Source organism: Netta rufina (genome assembly GCF_964035555.1).
Source record: "Netta rufina genome assembly, chromosome: 1".
Lineage (NCBI taxonomy): Eukaryota > Metazoa > Chordata > Aves > Anseriformes > Anatidae > Netta > Netta rufina.
In genome coordinates, this window is record NC_140123.1 from 157,213,284 (window position 1) to 157,237,393 (window position 24,110).

The following is a 24,110-nucleotide window of genomic DNA, read 5'->3' on the forward strand; positions in this document are numbered from 1 at the left end:
GATCATGCAAAATCAAAAAATTTGTGATTCAAACCCTGAACATCAAGATGCATGTGAAACCTCAATTTTCACTTCTAAATGTTATTCAGTTCTTCCCAATTTCTCTTGAATCTGCCCTTGCATGATAAAAATATCCTTATATTGATAAAATTGTTATTTCCTATATATTTAACCAACACCTGCTTCAGTCTGATGCTACAAGCGTCCATTTCTTGATATTAATTTCTAAGATACTAAACTCTTGCATTAAGCATCCTTTCCTTTTGATTAGAATACTTGAATTGAGACAGGACTGCAAACTGACAAATATATAAATTGGAAGTAATGCACAGTTTTGTTCTACTCTACTGCTTACCAGCCAGATGCTATAGGTGACGGTGACTTGTCATGTACCTGGAAGTCAATGCAATACCTGAAAAAGACAAAAGAGATTGGAAGACTTGGATTATTATGTTTTTCAGAGCTGTCTCTGACCTATATTGCCAAACCTTAAAAAGCAGATTCTGTCACATTTCAAAAATTTATTTACATGTTGCCCTTAAATTATAAATATAGTATAAATGGTTAGGAAAATTAAGAAAACAATAATAAAACCAACTAGGACGCTTAATTTATTAATATTCAATAAACTTGATGATGCAAAAAGGATATATATTTTACTGGAAAAAATCAAGCTGAATCAATAACCATAACAAAGGTTTATGCTAAGCGTATCTCAAGATCTGTTCACTCATTCACTGTTCATTATTTAAACATTCAACAACTGAAACTTCCACCTTTAATGAAAGTCTGAACAGGTATTACTTTCACAGAACATATTCCTGAGCAACCTGAGAGAAGAGCTGTAAAACTCTGAAATCTACCTTTACCCCTAAGGGAAGAGAAAAATCACCCTTTCCTCATCTTCTTTGAATATGCGAATTACTTCAGAGCCCCCTGTATTTATCATTTCTTCAGTGTTCATTAAATGTTTTAGAAACCTCACATTCCATAAAAAACATGACTTGGTAAGGATGATATAGCTTTAAATTAAAAGAAGGTAAGTTTAGATCAGATATAAGGAGGAAATTCTTTATTCAGAATATGGTGAAGCACAGGCTGAGAAGCTGTGGATGCCCCATCCCTGGAAGTGTTCAAGGCCATGCTGGATGGGGCTTTGGGCAACTTGGTCTGGTGGGAGGTGTCCCTGCACATGACAGGGGGATTGGAACTGGGTGTTCTTTAAGGTCCCTTCCAACCCAAACTATTCTATTATTATATATACATAATTGCTTTTCTGTTTTGTTGTAGATGACAAAGGAAAATACAAGAAAATTACATGCAGGTGCATAACTGGTCTTGGTATTCTCAGTTTTTCAGTTCATCCAGTGCTACTTGGATTAACTAATATATTTTTAACACTAATATAGTTTTCAACATTTAATGAGACGTAGAAAATAAATATATGACTATCAAATCTATTCTGAGAGTAAAAGCACAACCTTACAACTGTTGATCTTTCCCTACCTTTCTCATTTAAAATTCCTTTTCCTTAACTTATAAAATGTCTTTAAGAAAGTATCAGTCTTGAAACGGTATCAAAAGGAAGAGAGATATAAACAAAATAATCAAAATTGTTGGGAGACCATCTACAGTAAGATATAGGGGGGGCACAAGTGTGAAGTGTGGAGTATGTTTTACAGTATATACGTATTGGAGGACAATAAAAGGGAAGTGAATTCTTCCTAAAATTTAGCTAATTCCTTCCGCTTGGTAGAATGTGTGCTTTTATTTGACAGAAGGTCTGTGAGGTGAAACAAGGAGATCAGGGCTCTAAAAAATGTGAAACATATATGCTTTTAATGGTAGCCATCACAACATTTTCTTGACTTTCTTTAGGCACCAAACATACAAAAAATAGCCCGATGTTATAAAGTTCTGTAAGTACTGATAAAATAGGAGTGCTGGGCACATTCACATACTATCAGAACTTGATAGGATATTCAGGAGGGCCTACAAGAGACCGTGCAAAGCAGAGGCAGCCCAAGCACCACAGAGATTCCTCACCATCCCAGGGACACTGGGCATCAACACAAACACCTGCTCCTCTTCCATGATGGTGTGTAGAAGGCATATCACAGTCACAGATACTTGAGCGAGACTGAATATCAAGAAGCAGCAAAGACAGGTGGGACACGCACTAACTTTCTGTTAGTTTAGCGGAGCTCACCTAGATTAAGCTACCTAGGATTTCCAAACTAGGTCACCCAGACTAGCTCCAATACACTAGCTCTACAGAGCACCACATCCCCACCACAGAGCTCCTTGTGCAGGGCCCCCATTTCCTTCCAACTGCCACACTCCCTCCCGAGATGCCGCAGGGACAGACCGACCGCCGTCCCTGCAGGACGTCCCCGCCCTGCCCCCGTTTCAGACCCTGCGGAACTCACGGACTGCCCGACCCGGTCACGGCAACGGCCCCCCGACACCTCCGCAGGGAGAGGAGCAGGGCCCCCCCTGCTGGTCCCCCGGCCCCAGCCGCCTTCCGCCCGCCTCCCCCCGGCCGTCGGCAGCGCAGGCCCCGGCCGCAGCCCCTCGGGCCGCCCCTTGGCCTCACCGCTCCGCCAGGGCGGCGGCGGCGACAACGGAGGCCGCTGCCAGGCGATGCCCGCAGCCTCGCCCGGCGTCTCCGGTGCCTGGAACCGGGAGACGCGCAGGGGCGGGGAGAGAGAAGGAGACGCGGGCCTCGCGGCGGACTACGAGTCCCAGCATGTCGCGCGGCTCCCGGCACACCCCGGGGCCCCGAGGGGAGCGCTGTCCCGGCATCCTCTGCTTGGGCAGCGCCAGCTGGGGGCGGCGGCGGCGGCTCCGCGGCGGTCTCAGTCAGGTAGGGCGGGCGGTGGCGGCGGCAGGCAGGGGTTGCTCTCTGCTCGCAGGGTCCCGGGGGAGGGCTCGGCGGAGCCGCCGCTGCCCGCGGTGGTGCTCCCCGCTGCTTGGGGTCGCGCTTCGGTGTGGCCTCGGTCCCCCGAGCTTCCCCGGCCCGCTCCGCGCCTTTCCGTGGATTTCCTAACGGGGGCTGCCCCGGAGGTAGCGTGCCCTCTCCCGGGCCGTGCCGGGGTGTGTGTGTGCGCCTGTCTGCGTGGCCTCGGCCTCCAGGTAGCCGCTGGTCGGGCCCCGGAGCGGTGCATCCATAAAACTGCCGGGGTCCCGTGAGCGCTGCCAGCCGGCGAGGGGGGCTGAGCGTTGGTAGTGGTCCGACGGCCCAAAAGGTTCGGGGTCCCCTGTTACAGCTAACTAGGCGTGAACGCATCCTAAATAAAAACGGAAAACTAGCAACTACTTGAAGTGTTTTTAGATGTTATGTGTTCATTCAACGGGTGTGTTAAAAGCTGAAGATAATTCTTTTTTTTTGTTGTTGTTTTTTAATCAAAAGACAAGGTGGTAATCTTTTGTTTTTTACCTTCTGGATTAATCATACTTCTCTTCTTTGCGATTGCTTAATCAGCATTGCTATTTAATGAAGGCTGACAAGATGCAAGATGCTCGACACACCTAATTACGTAACTTGTTCTGGTCATGTCGTAAGCCTTAACTGTTGATTGAAGGTAAAGGCTTATATCTGACCCAGAGGTTGGTTAGTTACATCTCTCTATGTAAAAAGAGTAAACTTCGTGGTTAGGGGAGAGAAATCACAGAATCATCTAGGTTGGAAGAGACCTCCAAGATCATCGAGTCCAACCTCTGACCTACCACCAACAAGTGCTCCACTAAACCATATCGCTAAGGTCTACATCTAAACAACTTTTAAAGACCTCCAGGGATGGTGACTCAACCACTTCCCTGGGCAGCCCATTCCAATACCTAACAACCCTTTTGGTAAAGAAAGGAAAAGGAAGAGGGACTGCATTGTATTTCTAAAATTCAAAATGTTGCAAAAAATAAAATTGGTCATAGTTGAGTGTAAAACAATGAATTCTTAACAGAAGTGACTTTATAGGTGAAGCAGGGGACCCACAGAGAATAATGCTGCCTTGCTGCAAAATGAGCTTTCGGAAAATGGGTTTTGATTCCCCTGTGATTTAGGAAATAAAATCACCCATTTGTTACGTTCATGAAGTTCAACAAAGCCTAGTGCAAAGTCTTGCACCTAGGTCAGGGCAGTCCCAAGCACAAGCTGAGCAGAGAATGGGTTGAGAGCAGCCCTGAGGAGAAGGACCTGGGGGTGTTGATGGATGAAAAGCTCAACATGAGCTGGCAGTGTGTGCTTGCAGCCCAGAAAGCCAACTGTATTCTGGGCTGCATCAAAAGCAGTGTGGCAAACAGGGTGAGGGAGGTGATTGTCCCCCTCCGCTCTGCTCTTGTCCCACCTGGAGCCCTGCGTTCAGCTCTGGGGCCCCCAGCACAAGGACATAGAGGAGGGCCACAAGGATGATCAGAGAGCTGGAGCATCTTCCTCTGAAGACCGGCTGAAGGAGCTGGCGTTGTTCAGCCTGAAAAAGAGAAGGCTCTGGGAAGACCTTGTAGCAGTAGCTGCCTGTTAGAGTAGTTCCAGAGGAGATCTAAGAGGCTGATAAGAGGGCTGGAGCCCTCTACTAAGACAAGCTGAGAAAGTTGGGATTGTTCAGCCTGAAGAAGAGAAGGTTCCCTGGAGACCTCATTGAAGCCATCTGGTACCCAAAGGGGGCCTACAGTAAAGCTGGGGAAGGACTCTTTGTCAGGGAGTAGAGTGATGGGACAAGGGGTAATGGCCTTAAACTAAAAGAGTGTAGGTTTAGATTAGATATGTGGAAGAAATTTTTCACTCAGAGAATGGTGAGGCACTGGCACAGGCTGCCCAGAGAAGCTGTGGATGCCCCATCACTGGCCAGGCTGGATGGGGCTTTGGGCAACCTGGTGTGGTGGGAGGTGTCCCTGGAACTAGATGGTCTTTAAGGTCCCTTCCAAGCCAAACTGTTCTATGTTAAGATGCCTCTGAATAGAAACATCTTTTTTTATCTTCTTCTGTAGCTTAATAAGCTGTAGAGGCTAATATAACTGTTTAATGTGTTTTAGCTTTTCTTTTTTTTTTTTTTTTGTGGTCTTCTGTTACAGAATCAAGATAAAATACTGATTACATATACTGGCAGTGTAACTACATCTTGGTTATAATTCTGTAGTGCAGCAAATGAAGATCGATGCAGAACTAAAGTAGATATTGAGGGAGGCGTGAAAAATGAAAACGAAAAGAGTGAAATGGAAACGTAAATCCCACATAAAGTGGCAAAATGTTTAAAATGCAGAGTGGCTTAGAGCAAGTGAGTTAATATTTTTTTTTTTATATTTTTTTTTTCTGCCTTGACATCTCTGTCTATATAACACTTATGTAAGTTGATCGTTGTTTGGTGAGAATACATGCTTGTAGTTCTGGAGCCGGGAATCATTTTAGTTCCATAGCAGAGCTCCCTGGTGGAAGAGTGAGGCATCCATGTTAAGCCACAGTTTTGATAACACTATGCTATTTCAAAGAGCTAATTCAGAACTGAATTATGAGAGATCAAATGGAATGTCATTTCAAAACAAGAAAACAAACAGAAGTCATCATATACAGGCCAAGCATGCTAAATAAGGACATGAATAGCAGAGTCTTTTCAGCTTATGCCACCCATGTAGTTCAACTGCTCTTTGGAGTTAACGAACACACAGTTTCTACTGTTTGTGTTTTCTGGAACACTGAGTGTCAATCTGTTTGAGCATTATTTTAGGGACAGTTTCTACATCAGTGTCCTGTTAAGGGAACAAATCATGTTGTTCAGTGTAAATATACGATGTATTTTGTTTTTCTTTGAATATATGGCTTGTTAGGAAGAAAAAAAAATAAAGTGTTACTGAAGTGTTTGGTCCTCTTAATGATTTTAAGGTATATATTACCCTACATGTGTATTTGTGTATTTCAGGTATTTCTATTTCAACTGACTGTTGAAACAAGCTGAAGCTGCTAAACCGCCAGCTAAACCAGTATCTTCCTCTTAGCCATGTTTAAGCTTTGATCCTTGTCTGTACCAGGATATCCTAAAATGTCTGAGTGTTAGTTAAAATACTTGGTTGCTAGCAAACTCCTATCAGTCTTCCCCCTGGGAAATCTTTCCTCTGGCATTCAGCACAGGTTCTTACTTATGTCAGAGCTGCCATTTTTCATCTAGTCAATTCTTCAAAACTGTGCTTCTTCAGAAGATGAGTATCTATTCCCTTCCTAGGGAATGAAAATTGCTTCATGTTTGCAGAAGAAAGTTGCTGCATTGAAACTTCTCTTGTTATATTTGTTCTGTTCTGGGTCTCAGCAAGAAGAAAAGGAGTCCAGGCATGTTTTACATTCTTCCTCCTGTCTTCCCAAATACAGCTTGCCTTCTCTCATGTATGATGCAAGCCCAATCATTAAAATGTCAGCTGTGCATCTAAGTTGATTCATACTGGAGTTGTACCTTGGAGTGACATTTTAAAGAGATGATAATTTTAAAGGCTTTGTTGGAAAGAGACAACAGAAAGGAAATAGTGATATCTTTCCATTATTAAACATTGATAACAAGTTGGCAGGAGTATTAGGTTTAGCAAGAAAAAAAATAAAAATAAAATGGAGGTAAGTAGGCAAGACCAGTGGGGACAGTAGTGGAGTCTTAGGTACTGAATTAAAACAGCATTTTAAAGTGACAAAGCTGCTGGCTTTGGCAGTCTGTTGTATATATCAATGCTGGTGTTCCTCATTTCAGTATTGGATTAACTTGTTGCTCCAGTGAAAAAAAAAATAATGTGTTTTTAACTGTTTTTTATTACACTTGATAATTTAAGTCAATTGTGTGTGCTTTAAAAATGTTTTAAATAGTTTAGGGTGTCAGTTATTATCAAAGTCCGTTTATCCAAGGCAAATAAGATGCCCAGCTGTTTTTTGGCAGCTCTTCCATGTATGGGTATCTCTTTGCTGGTTTTAGAATTCCAAATGAGAGAGCGGAGAACCCACGCTTTATGATTAGGTATGTGCGTAAATGATCATTAGTTTGTTTGCAAAGCTTTTCAAGAAACTTCCTGATCCCTTTGTAAATTGCTTTGTTTCTGTTTTCAGCTGCCTAATTAATATACACAAAATAAAGTTCCTTGAGATTTACATAATAATTATGTTTCACATTAACAGACAATGCTTTATGCGTGCAAAATGAAAAAAAAATAGTCTGTAACTGTGTGGAGTTACAGACTAATTCCTTATTGATACTTGCATCGACAATTCCACAGAATAGTTGCTGACTATTCTGTGTGATTAAAATGTCAGGTGTATTTTTAATATTTAGTCTTTAATGAAGCATCAATGAAAATATTCTTAGAATAATAGACAGGAGTCTTTAGAATATATTAACAATTCTGTTTTATGGACAGTAAGTTGATTTTTTTTAGTTTTCTGAGAGCATGAACTAAATTTTAAAAAACTGTTAAAAGCTGCAAATATTAATATGTAAATTTTGCTGTTTTTTTTCAGAAATAATAGGAGCTCTCATAGAAAAATTGGAAGAGATGAAAACTTTGCAGTTGGGGTAACTGTTTGAGATGAACTTTAATGAATATTTTTGTTCCACTCAGCTTCGCTGAGCAAATGCTGAGGAGGGGTAGATGGACTGTACAGGTGTTTTCCCATACAGAAATGCTATGCTTTTCAATAATTCAATCACTGCCAGTATTATTTTTTTAAAAAAGAAATATACATGTATTACTTAAAGCGTTTTCTTTGAAGTAGACCTTATCAAAACAAATATTCATACCCTTCAGAGTTGTAAAAGAAGCAAGTGCCATTACCCAGAAGAAGAGAAATTTAAAATCTATTCAAGTTCCTAAAATTAGGTCATAAGGTTTATCTGAGTATAAATTGTCTCCTTTAAATGTTGATGTAAGGTGGCAGATAACATGTTTATTAGCTGATAGCTAACGGTAGAGTGGTAGATAGCTGTTGTTTTTTTAAGGACTGCAACTGTACTCCCTAAATGCAACCTAATTTCACCTAAATTCATATGGGCAAAAGGGGGCATCCATACTTCCAAATTTCCCAAGCAAGGATGCAGAGCATCTCTGGTTTTTGTGCGTATTTGCGTTCATTTATTTGTGCAGACTTCTGTATTTTGAGGCGTGCTGCTCTCATCAGTTTGTATTGTCCTGGATTTGGTTGTGATTGTGGAGAAACATTTTCTTGTTCTCCTACTTCTCCAAAAGTGTTTTGTTTTTTTCTCATATATTCCTACTGTCTGTAAATCTTGAAAAAGACTGCATGAACCAGTAAGGGATTCCCAGCGTGCTGGGGGAGGAAGGTTGCATGCCTTACAAGACAAACCTGCTGGAGAGCTCTGGTTCTTTTCCATCCTTTTCACTTTGTATCTATGAACATGCATGGAAATGGTGCATTGTGGAATGCAGATTTCTATGTCAAACATCTTGAGGAAACTAGCCTAACAAGCAGGTGTTATACGCGGCTTCCTCATGCTGTTTTTCCACAATCAGCTCTCACAGTCATGTAGCATGTCTCTCAAGGCGTATCTTGCCACATATTGTTTGTGGCAAACTGTAATATTTGTATATTGAACTGTATATTCTTCCTGACAGGTTCAAGTATTGTTGTAAATTAAAATGTTTGGCAGAAATCTTGGAAATGAAGTACTTGTCAGTCCTGATTTTATACAGTCAAATTAGGTCTCAGTGGTTGTTTTTAGATCATGAATTGACAGACATACAGCCCAAGGGCTGATTAAAGTATCAGAGGTACAGTTTTAGGAGTTATGAAAGTAAAAGGTTGGTGAGGTTTTTTTTGTTAGTTAGTTAGTTTTTTTAAATAAAGTAAAAAATTATTGAGGGACAATCAACCTGTTTACGTGAGTTGGACCAGTCAGTTATGTGGTTCTCCATCACAGCAAGCCTGTGTTTAAAAAAGAAATAAAAACAAAAGAAGTTGTTGAGCAGCATGTTTTACAGGTACTTATCAATACATCCATCGCTCGGAATGGTGGAATACTGGCACTTGCAAGCCCATGCTTGTGTTGCTACCAAATTTCCATGTGCCTGTTGAGTGAGCAAGGGAGAAATCCACTCACCATGACTTGCATGCCAAAGCTTCAGCAGCCTCTTGGACATCTGTGATCTATGACTTCCTTTGTCTTGCATACTCCTTAGATGGCTTCTTGCTTTCCAATGTCAAAATGAGAACTAATTAGTTGATGTGAATGAAGAGTGTTGGCTGCCAGATGGCAATTGCTATTTTCCTCAGAGATTAATGGCAGACATACCGCTGCCTGATGTAGCGAGTACAGATTAGCTTTTATAAGCTTCCTTCATTGTTGACCGTTCTGAATATGGAGTTTGGTGGACTCAGTTGTAGCAGCAGATAAGAGGTTCTGGTTTTGATGATAAGTCTTCCTTTCCTTGTCATGGTATATGTCATAAAGGGCAGCAAAGACACCTTTCCCATATGTATGCTTTAATTCAGCAGGAATGTTAAACTACCCTGTAGTCAGACCAGATAGAAAAAGTGATTTTCCTGACTTTAGCATAGATTCCAGAAAAATAAGATCTCAGGACGCCAGAGTGCAAGTGAGTAGTAGTCAATTATCCACGCTGCAGTTTTGTGCAGTCTACAGATTGTACGTGGCCTTGCATTTCCCATTTTTCTCTTGCTTGCAGAAGCAGGTTGCTGGAAAATGGGGGCCCTTCTGGATTTTTTATGCCCTTCTGTTGCCAAGTGAGCTTTTGCACACTGCAGAAGTTTGAGGGCGATGCATGGTAATCTCAAATGCATCTGCTGGGATGCATTTGAGATTACCAAGCTTGCAGCAGTTCAAGTACTGTGTTGCATGGCTTATTGCTAAAACCAGAACAATGCGTTTTATTGCATGTGTTTGCTTCTTACATTAAATTTAGTAAGTTGTTAAGAATTGTTTGGGAATGTCTGTGGCTCGAATACTTGTCTGAAGAGGAAAACTTACAGACATGTATTTGCATTGGTGGCATTTGAAATGTACAGGTGTAGGGAAGGGCAAGGAGCAAATAAGAAAATTTTGATGATAAAGCTTTTTCAGAGATCTAAAACAGACTTTTCTGATGGTGAAATAACCACTTAAACCAGACTTTGGATGTGGCTAAAATCTTTATGTGCTTTACAGTTCCCTTTGATTAAAAAGAAAACAGTAGTACTTTACCTACTGGTGGCATGCAGGTAAATATAGCATTGTCAGGGAACAGTGTGGTTAGCAGTTGTGTAAAATTAGAATTCTGGATTGAAGAAATGCTAGAAGATGGGAATAAAAATAAAGGCTTGTAAGAGCATCAGAATTGCCTAGGATTAAAGGGTAAGTAAAGTAGCTGTGTTAATGTATATTCTGTGTAGGGAAAAGTACAAACCTACAAAAAGTAGTTGAGCTAGCAATTGAGATTGGATAAACTCATTCCTTTGGATAGAAGTCTCTGCTTAGAGATCTATCTTGTTTTCTTCCCAGCTGTTCAGCAGTAGCTGTTTCTGAAATAGGAATGTTTAAGAATTACCTCAGAATTAGACTCCGAAACTCAAAGCAGTATCTTCAAGGGTTTGCTGCTCCAAGTGAGCAGTAAACGTACAAAAGAAGTCTCAACTCACCAAAAACCTTTTTACCTAATGATGCGTTTTCTTAAAGAGGGAATTTAAATCTTCAGCTTGGTTCTGTATGGCAATGTTACCTCATCCCTTACTTTTTAGAACATGGTATTTCAGAAATGTAGGTTTCTATGTTGACAAATCATTACATGCTACTTGTAGGTCCTTTTCAAATACCACTGCTTTTCAGCAGAGCTAGTGAACTTAAAAAAGCAGGAAGTACACTGTTCAGAAGCTGATTCAAGCAAGGAAATTCAAACTGTTTCTCACAGGCTAATAGCAGATTCTTCTTGTCTGCATTCTTGGGGAAGGGGGATAAAAAAAAAAAAGTACATAAACCTCTGATGGGTTGAAGTTCAAAAAGGGGATATCTTTCCATGTATTCCTGTAGTATGCTTTTTTTTGTTTGTTTTGTTTTGTTTGTTTTTAATAAGACTTCTCTGCCAATATGTGATCAGACTTAATCTTGGCTAAAGTACTCTGACCCAGGCTAGTATAAAGATGCATGCTTTGACATTTAACATAGCTTTTTATCTTCTTTATTACAAAGGTGGTGACGACTAAAAAAAAGGCTCTTTCTTGATTGAAATAACAGCAATAGCCAGAGCTGCGAGTACTATAGAAAAGAAAACCTTTGCTATTATGTGAGTAACAGTGACTGGGTTGGTTCTGATTTCTTTTAAGTGATCCTTGTCTTGGTGTTAGTATAACTACACCTGCACCTCGTTGCACGTGTCCCTTGCAGTGCCACTGCTCGTTTACCTTTACCACTACTTCCGATAGGTGATTGTCATGCTCTCAGGCCACGCTGCAGACCACGACTGAGATTACCTGTCTGGATAAGATAGCTTTGCTCACCTATTTTTGCAGGATATCATAGTATAATTTGAACGCTGTTATTAAAAAGTATATAATGTTAAACAAAAACAAAAAAGGAGCATTTCAGGACTTAGGAGAAGCAAACACTTTAAAGTTGGTTAGTTATTTGAGAGCTATAATGTGTGAACCTTGCTAGATACAAGGCTGATGTTTTTACATATTATTGATCCACATTATCTTACTAATACTACCCATTCAGTGCCCATACAGGTGTTTCCCCCCTTTCTAGTTTTGGGGGAAATGCTATATTATTTGTTCAGTCATCTCTCCTTTTTCTCAAAACTAAGTCACTGTTCAACTGTCTGTAGTTTTTCAATATCTTTAGTCCAAAGAATTGGCACTAAGCCATGTTGTGTTAACCAGTGGTCAGAAAGAATGCCTTTGTACTGTAATTGCCTTCTTGCTTATTCTTCCAGGGCAAAACTGTTTCCAAACAACCTGATACATAGTAACATGAACTTTTGACCTGGCCACCTATGTATTATTTATGAAATAGTCATAAAATTGCTATTTAATAATTTATAGAGATTTGGAAGTTCATACAAGATAGGGTAAAATAATATAAGGTTTATTTGTGCTGTTTTCTTGACATGCTATTTTTCTTGAGACAGGACTCTCATGAACATTTGTTGACATCAGTGCAATGGACAGAGCTGAGGAAAAAATGACCTTCTTGTGAACTTTTACGAAGAATGCAAAAGAGCAAAGTGTGAGCTTCAATGGTAAGTTTAACTTTTTAATATCAGTAATATCCTTTTTTACCTGAAACTTGCTCTACAAGTTTCCTCTTTGTTCTTCGGAATGTTTTGAAAATTGTTTTTGTTAATGAATTTTGAAAGGTTTTGTGAGAAACACCTTTCAACCTAAAATAATTAACACATTTTTGGTCCTTTTTAAAACCTCATTCTCTGAGTTGTCAGCATGTTAATTTACTCAGGATTCTAGAGCTCTTAATTTTCACAGTTCTCCAATTTGTAGCATTCACTTGAACTGCATGACTATCTGCTACAAATCACATCACAAGTCATCTTCAGTTTCACTTCTTTATTAGTAAAATGTGAAATGCAATAGACAGTATCCACTTTTTGAGGGCTTTTTATGGCGTGAAACTCTTTAATGAAAGTAATTCTTTTAACCACTTAATTGTCTAAAAAATGAATAAGATGTGAGGAAAGCTTTCTCTGTTACTGATACATAGTGCCATTATCTTATATCAGAAGTCTTAATTTGATTTTATTTATCAAGTTCAGTTTTTAATCAATAAAACCATTCAAGTTTCTTTCTATTTATTTCAGCTGTTGCCCATGAAAGCTCATAGGGAAGATGGCTGACGTAAGCCTGAAGGAAGTGGCACTAATAGTTGGTGTGGTGGCAGCCTGCTACTGGAACAGTCTCTTCTGCGGCTTTGTTTTTGATGATGTTTCAGCAATTTTGGACAACAAAGATTTACATCCTTCTACTCCATTAAAAAATCTGTTTCAGAATGACTTCTGGGGTACTCCAATGTCTGAGGTAAACTGTCTGTAGAACACTTGGAGGAATGGGGAAAAAATTACAGTCAGCTTTTTTTTTTTTTTCCCCATACTGTGGTTTTAATAGAATACTTTGTTTCTGATGAAATTTGGTAATGTTAGTATTTTATACTGCCAGATCAGGAACAGATGTATTATTTTGTTCAGTAAAAGAACTTGTAAGAAAATCATATATCACGCTTCAAGACTCCGTGTGTTATCTAGTTCCAATACAGAAATTGGAAAAATCTACTATTTTCCCTTCTCCTCCTGAAAAACTAGACGTTGACATACAATAGTATTTATTTCTAATTTTAGTCCGGAAGGAAAGATAATTCACTTAAACAACAACTCTAAGAGTTGGAGGATAGGGATTGAAACCGTTGAATTTATTTCAATAAGTATCTTTTATGTGAATTCAGAGCTTTTGGTTTATGTTGAGTCACTACATTTTTATCTGAAAAGCTGCAGTTGATTAAATGTCATACAACAGCAATGTGGCTACAAAATTTATATAAAGTCACACATGGTGCCATCGATGAACAAATTAAAAAAATGTCTTGAGTTTTTTGCTTATCAAAGCATACCACCTTGTAATCTTCATTTTTTTTCATGTCTGTAATACACAGAGTTAGTTCGTTGTGGGATACTAATTGTTAGCTCTACAAATAAATAGACTTTGATATGGTTATATGAAAATTATGTATAAGAAAAGCTTACAGATTTTTTCAGATGCCATCTAGTTCAGTACTCATCCAGAGTATATGAGTTCCTAAACTAATAAAATCATAGAACAGCTCGGGTTGGAAGGGACCTCAAAGATCATCTAGTTCCAACCCCCCTTCCATAAGCAGGGATGCCACCCACTAGAACAGGTTGCCCAAAGCCCCATCCAACCTGGCCTCAAAGACCTACAGGGATGGGGCATCCACAGCTTCTCTGGGCAACCTGTACCAGTGCCTCACCACCCTCTAAGGGAAGAATTTCCTCATAACATCTAATCTATATCTCCCCTCTTATAGTTTAAAACCATTTCCCCCTTGGCCTGCTGTTCTCTGCCTGAGCAAAAAGTTGCTCTCCATTTTTCTTATAGATATTGAAAGGCTGCAATAAGGTCACCCCAGAGCCTTGTCTTCTCCAGGCTGAACAACCCCACCTCTCTCAGCCTTTCTTCATAGGAGAGGTGCTCCAGCTGTCTGATCGTCTTCATGGCCCTCCTCTGGATCTGCTCTAACAAGTTCTCATTTTTGTTGTGCTGGGGGCTCCAGACCTGGATGCAGCACTCCAAGTGGAGCCTCACAAGGGCAGAGCAGAGGGGGACAATCACCTCCCTTGACCTGCTGGCCACTCCTCTGTTGATGCAGCCAAGGCTGCACTTGGCCTTCTGGGCTGCAAGCACTCACTGCTGGCTCACGCCAACCTTTTTGTCCATCAGAATCCCCAAGTGTTAAGGTTTTAAAAAGGCTTATGAAGGGAGTAACTGGCAACATAGACACATTGACTGGTAGACATGTTGCAAATGTGTAGATAATAGTGCACAAAGTTTTTCTAAGAATATTAATCTAAAACATGAAATGTCAAATTGATCAAAACACTTGAATAATACATCAATACTACACGTAAGTTGGAAAAAGTCAGAACTCACTTCTTTGTTTCAGCAACTTACTTGAAATTGAGTTTTCATTTAATTCACTAGGCTTTGTTAGTATTACTGATTTTCAGGTTTTTATTTTGAAGATATATGTCTGAGAACAGTGGAGGGAAATCTTGAAGGCACAGATCTTTAGAAAGATATTTTGGAGTAGAAGTACCTTTATAGTACAGTAGTGACTGATTTATCTGTTTCCTTTTAGGAGAGGAGTCATAAATCTTACCGGCCACTCACAGTTCTCACATTTCGTTTAAACTACCTGTTCAGCGAGTTAAATGCAGTTTCTTACCACTTCCTAAATCTCATCTTTCATGGGGTGGTTTGTGTAGTCTTCCTCAAGGTCTGTAAGCTTTTTCTGGACAACAGGAGTAGTGTTGTTGCATCCTTGCTCTTTGCAGTGCACCCAATACATACTGAAGCGGTAGGTAAAGTTGTTGTGCTAAACTTGTTCAAGTTTTGTTTGTTTGTTTGTTTTTTAACCCTAGATGTCATATTTTGTGTTTATCTTTCTGTATTGGAACTCCAAATGTGTGTGATTTTTTTTCTTATGTGTACCGTTTACTTTGCCGTTTGCAAGGAGTGGTTAAGGTGTCTGACTTTAATGCTGAGTTGTTTGTTGTTCCGTACAGCTAATGAAAAGTAAGGAAATGTTCATTTAGTTGTTTGATAACTTTAATCTCTGTCACTGACATTTCACTTTTATGATGACTATCTTATCTTGCATGGATGCTCCATCTAGCGTTGCATAAGTACTATGAACATCTCTTAATTTATTTTCATGAATTCAGTTTATTTCCTAAACACTTTCTTCTAGTTAATCACAGTCTGTTCTGTCCTCCTTTTTGTCATTTTATCTATCCCAGCAGGACTCTTTCTAGGATTGTTATTACTATACTACATTCAATCTAGCGACTTAGTGTCTTTGTTTGAACCTGTAATTGAAAGTATATGATATAAGAAAAAAGAAATACAGATGTCTCTCAGCTTTCCATTGATTCTTAAGGGGTGTTTCTCAGCTATGAAACACTCCCAGAGTTCTAATCACTGTTTCATGTTCTCTTAAGACAGAAATTCCTCTCAGTAGCAATTTAGAAGCCTGAATTTATGTATTTTGAGCAAATCTTTACGGGTAGTAAGTTCATAAGGCTTATAATTGGCTGCTGTCTGAGCTACTAATTTCTTTTATGTAAGAAGGTAGTATAATGTTTAAAATTGCAAGAGATTTGCAATTTTGCCTAAAAAATTGCCTAAGAATTTTTGCTTGCTTTTGTGCTCAAAAACAGAAAAAAAAAATATTGGGGGAAGGATGAGTTTTATTTGTTAATTTCACTAATTTTTCTGTTTCTTTAAAAACATGTGCTTTAAGTTTCAAAGTTTGGCTTTGTCTGTTTGTAGCAAATGTGACAGCATCTTTGCAGGAATGCCTTACGTTACTGGTTTGTGGCTTAGTGATAAATTTATAACTTCTTTCATTCTATGATCTATGAATTTCAGTATTCTTTATCTTGCTTAAACTGTCAGTTTCCATATAACAGTAACGTGGCTGCTTCTAGTACTGTACAATAGTTATCAAGAATTTGTACAAATCCTGTGAAACATTGTTCAATGAAAGTTTATTATGTAAGGCATTGTATTAGAAAGTTATGAAGTACAGTTATGAAGCAAAAGCATTTGGTAGTGTATGCAATCCTTGATATCAGCCGCATGAGGGCACTTTAAGCCTACGCAATTACTAGAACTTGATTCTGTACTTAAAACTCTGAGGTTTAAATGCAGTTAGTTGTAACTGAATTCCCCTGCTGTTTTAGTTAGATATGTAAAAATATGTTTCTTCCTTCTCCCCATATATTTCAAAGTAAGCCTTCTGATTTTGAGACATACTATCCTTTCAAGTGTTTGCATGGAGAATTCCATGTAACAAGCAACCAAGAAAGGTTTCTTATAGTTGAAAGTTGGCATGTTCATAAAGAAACAAGGTAATAAAAAGCTATATTTTAGAAGCTTGGACTTGGGTGCCAACAAACTTATTCAGAGTTTAATAAGAACTTCAGAACAGGTCTCATTCTTTGTTTTCATAGCATTTGATGATACCACTTGTTTCTTTTGATATTTGAAATGTATCTGAATTGAATACCTTCAGTTTAGTGTCCTACTTATTATTACTCCCCTGTAAAAGAGTTTGAGATAGTAGATACAATACATACAAATTTCAAACTTTTACCTGCCTGGTGATAAATGGATTTCTGCTGAAAAAACTAACAGAGCAGGATAAATAGAGGACAAATTTTCTGCTCGACTTCAGAGAGAAACTAGACTCCTGAGAAGGTAATATATCATTTTATGAGGGGAAAAAATTTGAAGAAACTGGTTGAATAACAGCATCATAGTCTCATTTGTCCTTGTCTCTGGAATTCCAGTTCAGTCATTCTAGTTCCACTCAGTCTATGCTAGTTTGCTACTGTTCTGTCCAGCGGCATGCTGACCACATAGACAGCTCATGGGATGTCAACTAACCTTGTAAATGCTGGAATTTTCTTTTTTTTTAAGTCATCTTTGTATCCAGAAATTGCCTCTCTTTTGTGGGCTGAGGACTGTGGAAGCATACCAGCACATTTGCTTTACCTGCGATCTAAGTTCTCCTTAATATCTGCTTTAATGCAGGATAATTTTGTGATACAGATACATTTTGTGATACAGGAATATTTGAATCCGCTGAGAAATCTTAAGATGTTTTTGAAATAAATGCCTCTGTACTACCCAAAATGCTAACACAGTCACTGATGCCATATCAGTTGTGGAATATGATTTGTATCTGTGCCTCTTTCAGTGAGTCCTTTGTTAAACTTAAGTTAATCCCAACAGAGGCACCAGAGAATGATTTAAAAATCAGAATTAAATAGTTTTTTTAACACTGTGACCTTGGATATTGAGTTACTTTCCCTTTATGCTGTGCTTGATCAATCATGCTTGTCTAAGAATGTACCTAGCACTAAAACTTTTAAGCACAGTCGGGATGGCTGAGAGTCAGACGTCAGCATCAGCACAATTACATGGTGAGCTGTAAGGTTTTCTTAGCCAAATATGGTTGTCTACCTTGGTTTAGTATGCCGCTTTCAACCAGTTTACTCAAAAAAAAAAAAAAAAAAAGAAAACTGGATGCAATTAGAGACGTTACAGAAGAGGGCAAATTAGGAGGAAAGACAGTCCTAAATGGTGCTATGGTCAGGTAGGAATAGTGACTACTGCAGTAGGTATTAACACGGTGACCTGTCTTTCATCCATGGCTGTTGGTTGCAGCATAGATTTAAAAGGAAGCAGGGGAGAATGAGGAAAACATGCAAGTTCTACAATGGAAACACAGAAATTAATCTGTGTTTCACTGGGGATTCTGAAAAAAACCTTCTGCATTTAGGTGTGAAGAAAAATAACCACTATAGTTTCTGTATGCCACTGTCTTCAGGATCTGTATGTAAGACAGACCTTGTCGCATTCACTTACAGCTTTTATTGAAGAAAACTAGTTTCTTTGAAGTATTATTAAGAAAGTTATTTTTCTGCCCAATTCTTAAGTACTAATTTCAGCTGTTACTGGAGATAAGACAATACAGCTTTTCTGAGTTGTCTCATTAATGGTGGTGCTATGGATATCATAGTCTTGTTTTCAGCACTGATTGAACTGAAAGCAGTCTTACTCATTATACTTTTTTGCTAGTTTACAGACTGTTTATGCATATCCTGTTAGTATATTGGTCATGTGCTCGTTTTGTGTTAGAATAATCACTAAAGGAATAATATTGTGTGTTTTTTTCTTTTTCTTTCAGGTAACTGGAGTTGTGGGCAGAGCAGAGCTTCTATCATCCATCTTTTTTCTAGCTGCCTTTTTATCATATACTAAATCTAAAGGGCCAGATAATACCATAGGTAAATGACTGACAAATATACGTAACTTAATTTCTGTATCAGGGATAATAGAGCTCTAAAATGGTAATGTGGATACACATTATTCAACAAGTGTGTACAAAAAAAAATTCATCCCCAAGATTGCCCCTATAGTTGCACTTCTCAATCATAAATTGCCTTTTATTTTCTTTAATGCTTAAGCAGGTTTTCAGTTTTGTTAAACCTAGAGTTTGCTAATGACAAGGGGATTCTTGCAGTAACTCTCATTGATGCAAGTAAGTGGAAACATGCTGAGATGCCTCAGTAAGCTGTAGAATTTCAGTACAGATGTAGGAAGTGGCCTGTTTTTCAAAGGCAGTTTGCCTTTTGACTGCCTTTAAAAGATACATTTGAAAAGGTATTCTGGTGAGTTGGGAAAGATTGGGTTTTGCTTTCCTAAGAGGAGGAGGCAGTTTTAAAACTCCTAACTTGTGAATTAATGTCTGTAGAGTAAGACTGAGAATTTGTAATAACAAATGGCACATTAAGTAGGCTTATAGGGTGTGTCCAAATGGCACATTTCTAGATCGTGTTCAGACATAGAGTCAATTTTCACCTCTTAGGTAAAATTCCTTTATTAAGCTTTTGTGTTGTAAGATGAAACATTTTCAATAGTGTCTTCTTGATTTGCAGTGTGGACTCCAATTGCAGTGACTGTGTTTCTAGTAGCTGTTGCAACATTGTGTAAAGAGCAAGGAATAACGGTGGTGGGGATATGCTGTGTGTATGAAGTATTTATTGCGCAAGGGGTAAGATGTCATTGAAATTTAAATTTGATTTCTTCTTGAATTTCTCTAAAGAGCTATCAAATACTTGAAAGCATGATATTTCAACACTGACTTCGTCAATTTAGGCTAATTCTATAGTTCTGTTAATGTTTTGAGGTGTTCTTTTGACTCAGTTGGTGTTTAAAATACATGGATCATGGGGAGGGAAGCAAATGTCTTCTAAGTTGTCTTTTACACAACGTGCAGAGATACTGCCAAATCTACTTGATGAAGAGTCAACATCTTTTAATGGAAACCAAAGGTTTTAGTTGGTTTAGGTTTGCAAAGACTAGCATGTAACAGTCTTGACTGAAGTCTGAGGTGCAGAAAGAGGGGGTGTTGGTTGTTTTTAAATCCTTCAGGAAAAATAGAGAACATACGATCTACAATCACATTTCATTATTTGCTTATGAATAACCAGATGTTCTGGAGTAGCCATATTTAAGTAATACTTTGATGAAACTTGTTTCTCTAAGAATACTTTTAATTTCTAATCTGATAGGGTTCATCTCAAGCATTCAGAAGTTCCTATTAGCTTTTGTTTGACAATTTTCCTGCAGTGAAATACTTCTTAGCTTTTTAATAGTCAAACCATATGCAATTTAAAGGGGTATAGTTGCATGTACTAAGATCATCTTTCTAATTTACCACTCCTTAATTATTTGAGGGAATATTTTGTAAAAGCTACAACAGTAAAAGCTGAAGTATATGCCAAGGCAGACTTAAAGGCTAAAAAGTCAAAATCACATTTCTGTGCTTGAAGGAATATGTTTGTAATTATTGGCCTTATATGCCTAGTCAATAAATGTAATTTTCAAACTAGATTTCTAAGGAAGAACTTCAAACCACTACTTCTCTTCCAGTAACTTTTAATATGATCCTCAATTAAAGCCTTTAAAAGTTCATGTAAGTCAGTTGAGTTGAAAAGAAAAAATCCAGATTTGGACTTGAACTGAGTTTGACTGTTTTTCAAAAGCCTATCAATCCCTGTATTTTAGTCAGATGGTATATGTGAAGCAGTAAGTCATCTGTAACACAAGACATGAAGACATAAGAAAAGAAGTCAGCACACAGGAAAGAAATTAGGGTACATAACGTGCAAGATCATAATGTTCATGCGGCAAGGACAGATGGGTTACTGCAGTAGAGACATAAAATAGAAACCCTGGGCTAATAAAGAAATAAATTGTATTTCTACTGTACCTTGATATTTTGTTCATGAGACAGGTTTTCAAAGCAACTGATAATTCTAAAAAAATAAAAAATAAATTATTTGAACTCTGTCTGAAGATGGTACACGTTTTTTCATCTGTCTGAAAATTTGGCACTATACTATGCGTTAGCAATAATAGATAGAATTATTTTTATTAGAATGGTGGACTTTAGGGACAGGCATATGAAACCTAATTAAGAAACTATTCGGAGCATGCATTTACAGAAAAACAAGATTAAAAAAAAATACCTTATATTTACCTCGGTTAATGAATACACTTGTTAAAAACACCTTTTTCTTTGCAGTATACCTTGCCAGTGCTGTTGGACACAGCTGTTCAGATTCTTCAAGGGAAGGGCAGTATTCCTTTTTCCATGCTCCAAACGCTGTTGAAGCTCATAGTACTAATGTTCAGTACACTGCTGCTTGTTGTTGTCAGAGTCCAGGTTATCCAGTCTCAACTTCCAGTGTTTACAAGGTAATAGGAAAATGTCTCTTATTTACAGATACTGATACATAAGATATGGCTTAACAATGTCTGAATAAAATGGCCAAAGATACATTACCTGAAGAGTCTAAGTTATTTCCCTATTGTAGAATTGCTGTACAATTCTACAATTTTTGTCAAATTGTTAACTGGTATATTTGAGTACGTGTTGACACAAATATCCAATGTACTAAGGTATCTGAGTATGCATTAATTTAAAACAAAACAAAACAAAACAAAACACTTTTGGTTGTTAATTGACTCTAATAATCCAAAATTAAGTTTTACTACGGAAGTATTTTTTTATTGGCTGTATGTTTGAACCTTGGCTGAGTACTTCAGAACATTAACAAGTTTTTCCTTGTCTACATATGAATAATTTCTTTGGTTTTAGACATGCATTATGCAGAAAGCATGCTTAACTTCAGATACAGTGCCTGAGGATAAATGTACATGAGTACTGGTAGAACTGAAAAACTGCAATTTAATGTTCTAAAAAGTAAAGTAATATAAAAATACAACAATCAAATGTTTTTCCCTGAAAGATCAGGCACATTTTTAAAAACATAACAAGGACCATTGAACCCAACACCAGGAAGAGTAGTGTAAATCACTGTTGAAACATGCTGATTATATCTCAAACAAGTTCTTCAAAGAATCTTGGAGGAGATTCTGTCCTGTGCTAAAATGCATCATTATGTGTGGTTCCCAAATTGTGTGGTTCCTGACAAATGCAGGAAAATTAGGATATTGTACATGGCTGTAATTGGCAGTTCTAGCTATGAATCTAAAAACTACTTGCATCTGGTCATACAGTCAATGAAGACCATAACTTGTTTTCATTAAAAGCTCCTTTTTCTCCTTTATTTTGCTTTAGGTTTGATAACCCAGCTGCTGTAAGTCCATCTCCAGCAAGGCAGCTGACTTTCAACTACCTCCTCCCTGTAAATGCTTGGCTTCTTCTCAACCCCTCAGAGTTATGCTGTGACTGGACAATGGGAACTATTCCACTCGTGGAGTCTTTGTTAGATGTTAGAAATGTTGCCACCCTTATATTCTTTTGCTTTCTGGGATCTTTGGTTGTCTTCAGTCTCCGATATCCTGGGGATTCCTCCAAGACTGTACTGATGGTATGAATGATGCATGTTTAATATTCATTTTTGTTCCGCTCTCCCCAAGAATATAACTATCTCAGGATGTTTGATCACATGCCTAGTCGGTGGTAACCCAGTCATGCATCTTCTCTTGGGCTAAAATGAATACGTAAGAAAAGAGAAAAATCATTGTAGCCATAAACCTGTTAAACTGCAGTTAAGTATGTTTACTCTGTCAGGGATGAGATGTAGATAAAGAGATGAGATGAGAATAAGTATGGCTATTGTTATTTATTTTCCAACTGCATTGTAGCCAATCTCAAGTTTTCAGAACTTGGACAGCAAACTGGGGTTTTCAGTAGAACTTAAGTTTGAGGATAAGAATGCATTTCCATCCTTCAAACTGTACTTAAACGTCAGTAATTATTTCACATGTTTAGCAAGGAAATTGATTTTTTTCTGATATAAAAGGACATATTTTGGCATTTAGGTATATAAGTTTTCCCCCCTTTTTCCCCTTTTATAACGAAGGCACTTGTCTGTAGTCTCTTCTGTATGCTAAGGCAAAACTACGTTTTGTCAGCTATGAAATCACTTCCTGGTTTTTACTAGTATACAACTTTAAAATTGAAATGGATATTTTGGAGGAAATGGAAAGGAGCTAGTGTTTTTCATCCAAAAAGACCTTTTTGATTGTGGCTATTGAAAAAAAAATCACAAGGTGAATGATTAACTGATACTATGTTTCTCATTAAGTCAGTGGTGCAGTTATGCCTGCAACAAATCTACAAGTATAAATCTGAGCTTGCCTCAGAAATACCATGCGTTTTTTTAAATATATAACTCTAGCCAACGGAAGTTTCAGATGGGTGGGAATATTTATGCACAATTTAAAGCTATGAATTTCTTTGCTAATCAGCAGACCAACTTGGATACATTTCAAAGAGACCTAATATTACAGTTCTGACTAATACATTTTATTTTTTTTGTCTTGTCATGGAGTAAGGCAGATTGTTTCACTAGAAAATTCATGAAAATAAATGATCTGTATTATATCTGGTGAAGCTTCTAGTCCTTAATTTGGAAACAGCATATGAACAAAAGAAACTTAGCTTATTTGTATAATAAATGCGCAAGATGACATACCCAGAAAAGCAGTTTAATGCTATTGGACAATATGTATTTCAAAACTAAACATTGTGTTTAAAAAAAATATAGTTCTATAACTGTTCTAAAAAAATATATGTTCTATAGTACTTAAATATAAATAAGTAGTTTAATCTTCCTTTTTATAGAAGCTGAAACATTTTTTATCCAGCGTACTGAAAGTAGTGGAAATGTGTATGGGGAGCAGTACACCCTTTTTCATGACTGCTCTTGAACTTTATTTCCCAACCCTTTCCTTTACTTCCTAACTCATAAAGTTCAGAAGAGAAAAGGGTTAATGTTTTCAACATTAGTTTTTGTTCAAGGGCATTTTTTTCTTAATTATTCCAAGTGGTTTTTATAGCAAGGGTCTTTTGAGTTCATTCAGCTGAACCTGTGATCTACAGTGTAGCTTAAACACAGTGTAATCACTGTTGAACGAAAGTTATTTTTGTTTTGTAGGATGTGGATTTTTTGCAGACGTATCTAAATGCCTGAAAGCTAATCTGTTAGATGAGAATGCAATATAAAATATTGAAAATGAATTGTTATAACTTGCAACAGCACTGTAGGCCAAAAGCCGTTTCTGCCTACCAGTAAACCATTAATGTCTTGATGTAGACAGGATATTGTGTCATGGGAGAGAGAGGGAGAGAACAGTTTCTTCACTGGGGCTTCTTAGTTTCTCTTGTTAGAGAGATCATAGTATAATCTTTAAAATGAAGAAATTGAATCTTCGTTTAGTGAAACCCACTTACACAGTTTATGGCAATTTTCCAGATAACTATGTTGAAATACTGTTTTTTTTAACTTTT

General features: G+C 38.0%; 2 protein-coding genes across 6 annotated transcripts in view; one reads left to right on the forward strand and one right to left on the reverse strand.

Moving 5' to 3' along the window:
- Positions 1-2,466, reverse strand: part of CEP290 (centrosomal protein 290) — a gene marked incomplete at its 3' end in the record, with an annotated part of 53,660 nt that extends 51,194 nt beyond the window's left edge. For all 3 annotated transcript variants that reach the window (XR_014618822.1, XR_014618823.1, XM_084294620.1), the window contains exons 1-2: positions 2,430-2,466; positions 356-412 (exon numbers count right to left, since the gene is read on the reverse strand). The remainder of the gene's footprint in view (positions 1-355; positions 413-2,429) is intronic.
- A 265-nt stretch (positions 2,467-2,731) lies between these two features.
- TMTC3 (transmembrane O-mannosyltransferase targeting cadherins 3) overlaps positions 2,732-24,110 on the forward strand; it is a 36,458-nt gene continuing 15,079 nt past the window's right edge. The window contains exons 1-11 of one of the 3 annotated variants that reach the window (XM_084284576.1): positions 2,782-2,866; positions 5,071-5,273; positions 7,481-7,535; positions 11,160-11,253; positions 12,100-12,210; positions 12,784-13,000; positions 14,853-15,071; positions 18,471-18,570; positions 19,222-19,337; positions 20,874-21,046; positions 21,933-22,185. In XM_084284576.1, coding sequence (XP_084140702.1) covers positions 12,812-13,000; positions 14,853-15,071; positions 18,471-18,570; positions 19,222-19,337; positions 20,874-21,046; positions 21,933-22,185 — 1,050 coding nt within the window. In that variant the 5' untranslated portion in view covers positions 2,782-2,866; positions 5,071-5,273; positions 7,481-7,535; ... (1 more) ...; positions 12,100-12,210; positions 12,784-12,811. Of the gene's footprint in view, positions 2,867-5,070; positions 5,274-7,480; positions 7,536-11,159; positions 11,254-12,099; positions 12,211-12,783; positions 13,001-14,852; positions 15,072-18,470; positions 18,571-19,221; positions 19,338-20,873; positions 21,047-21,932; positions 22,186-24,110 lie in introns of all 3 variants that reach the window. The other 2 variants (XM_084284575.1, XM_084284574.1) reach the window with 2 other exon arrangements.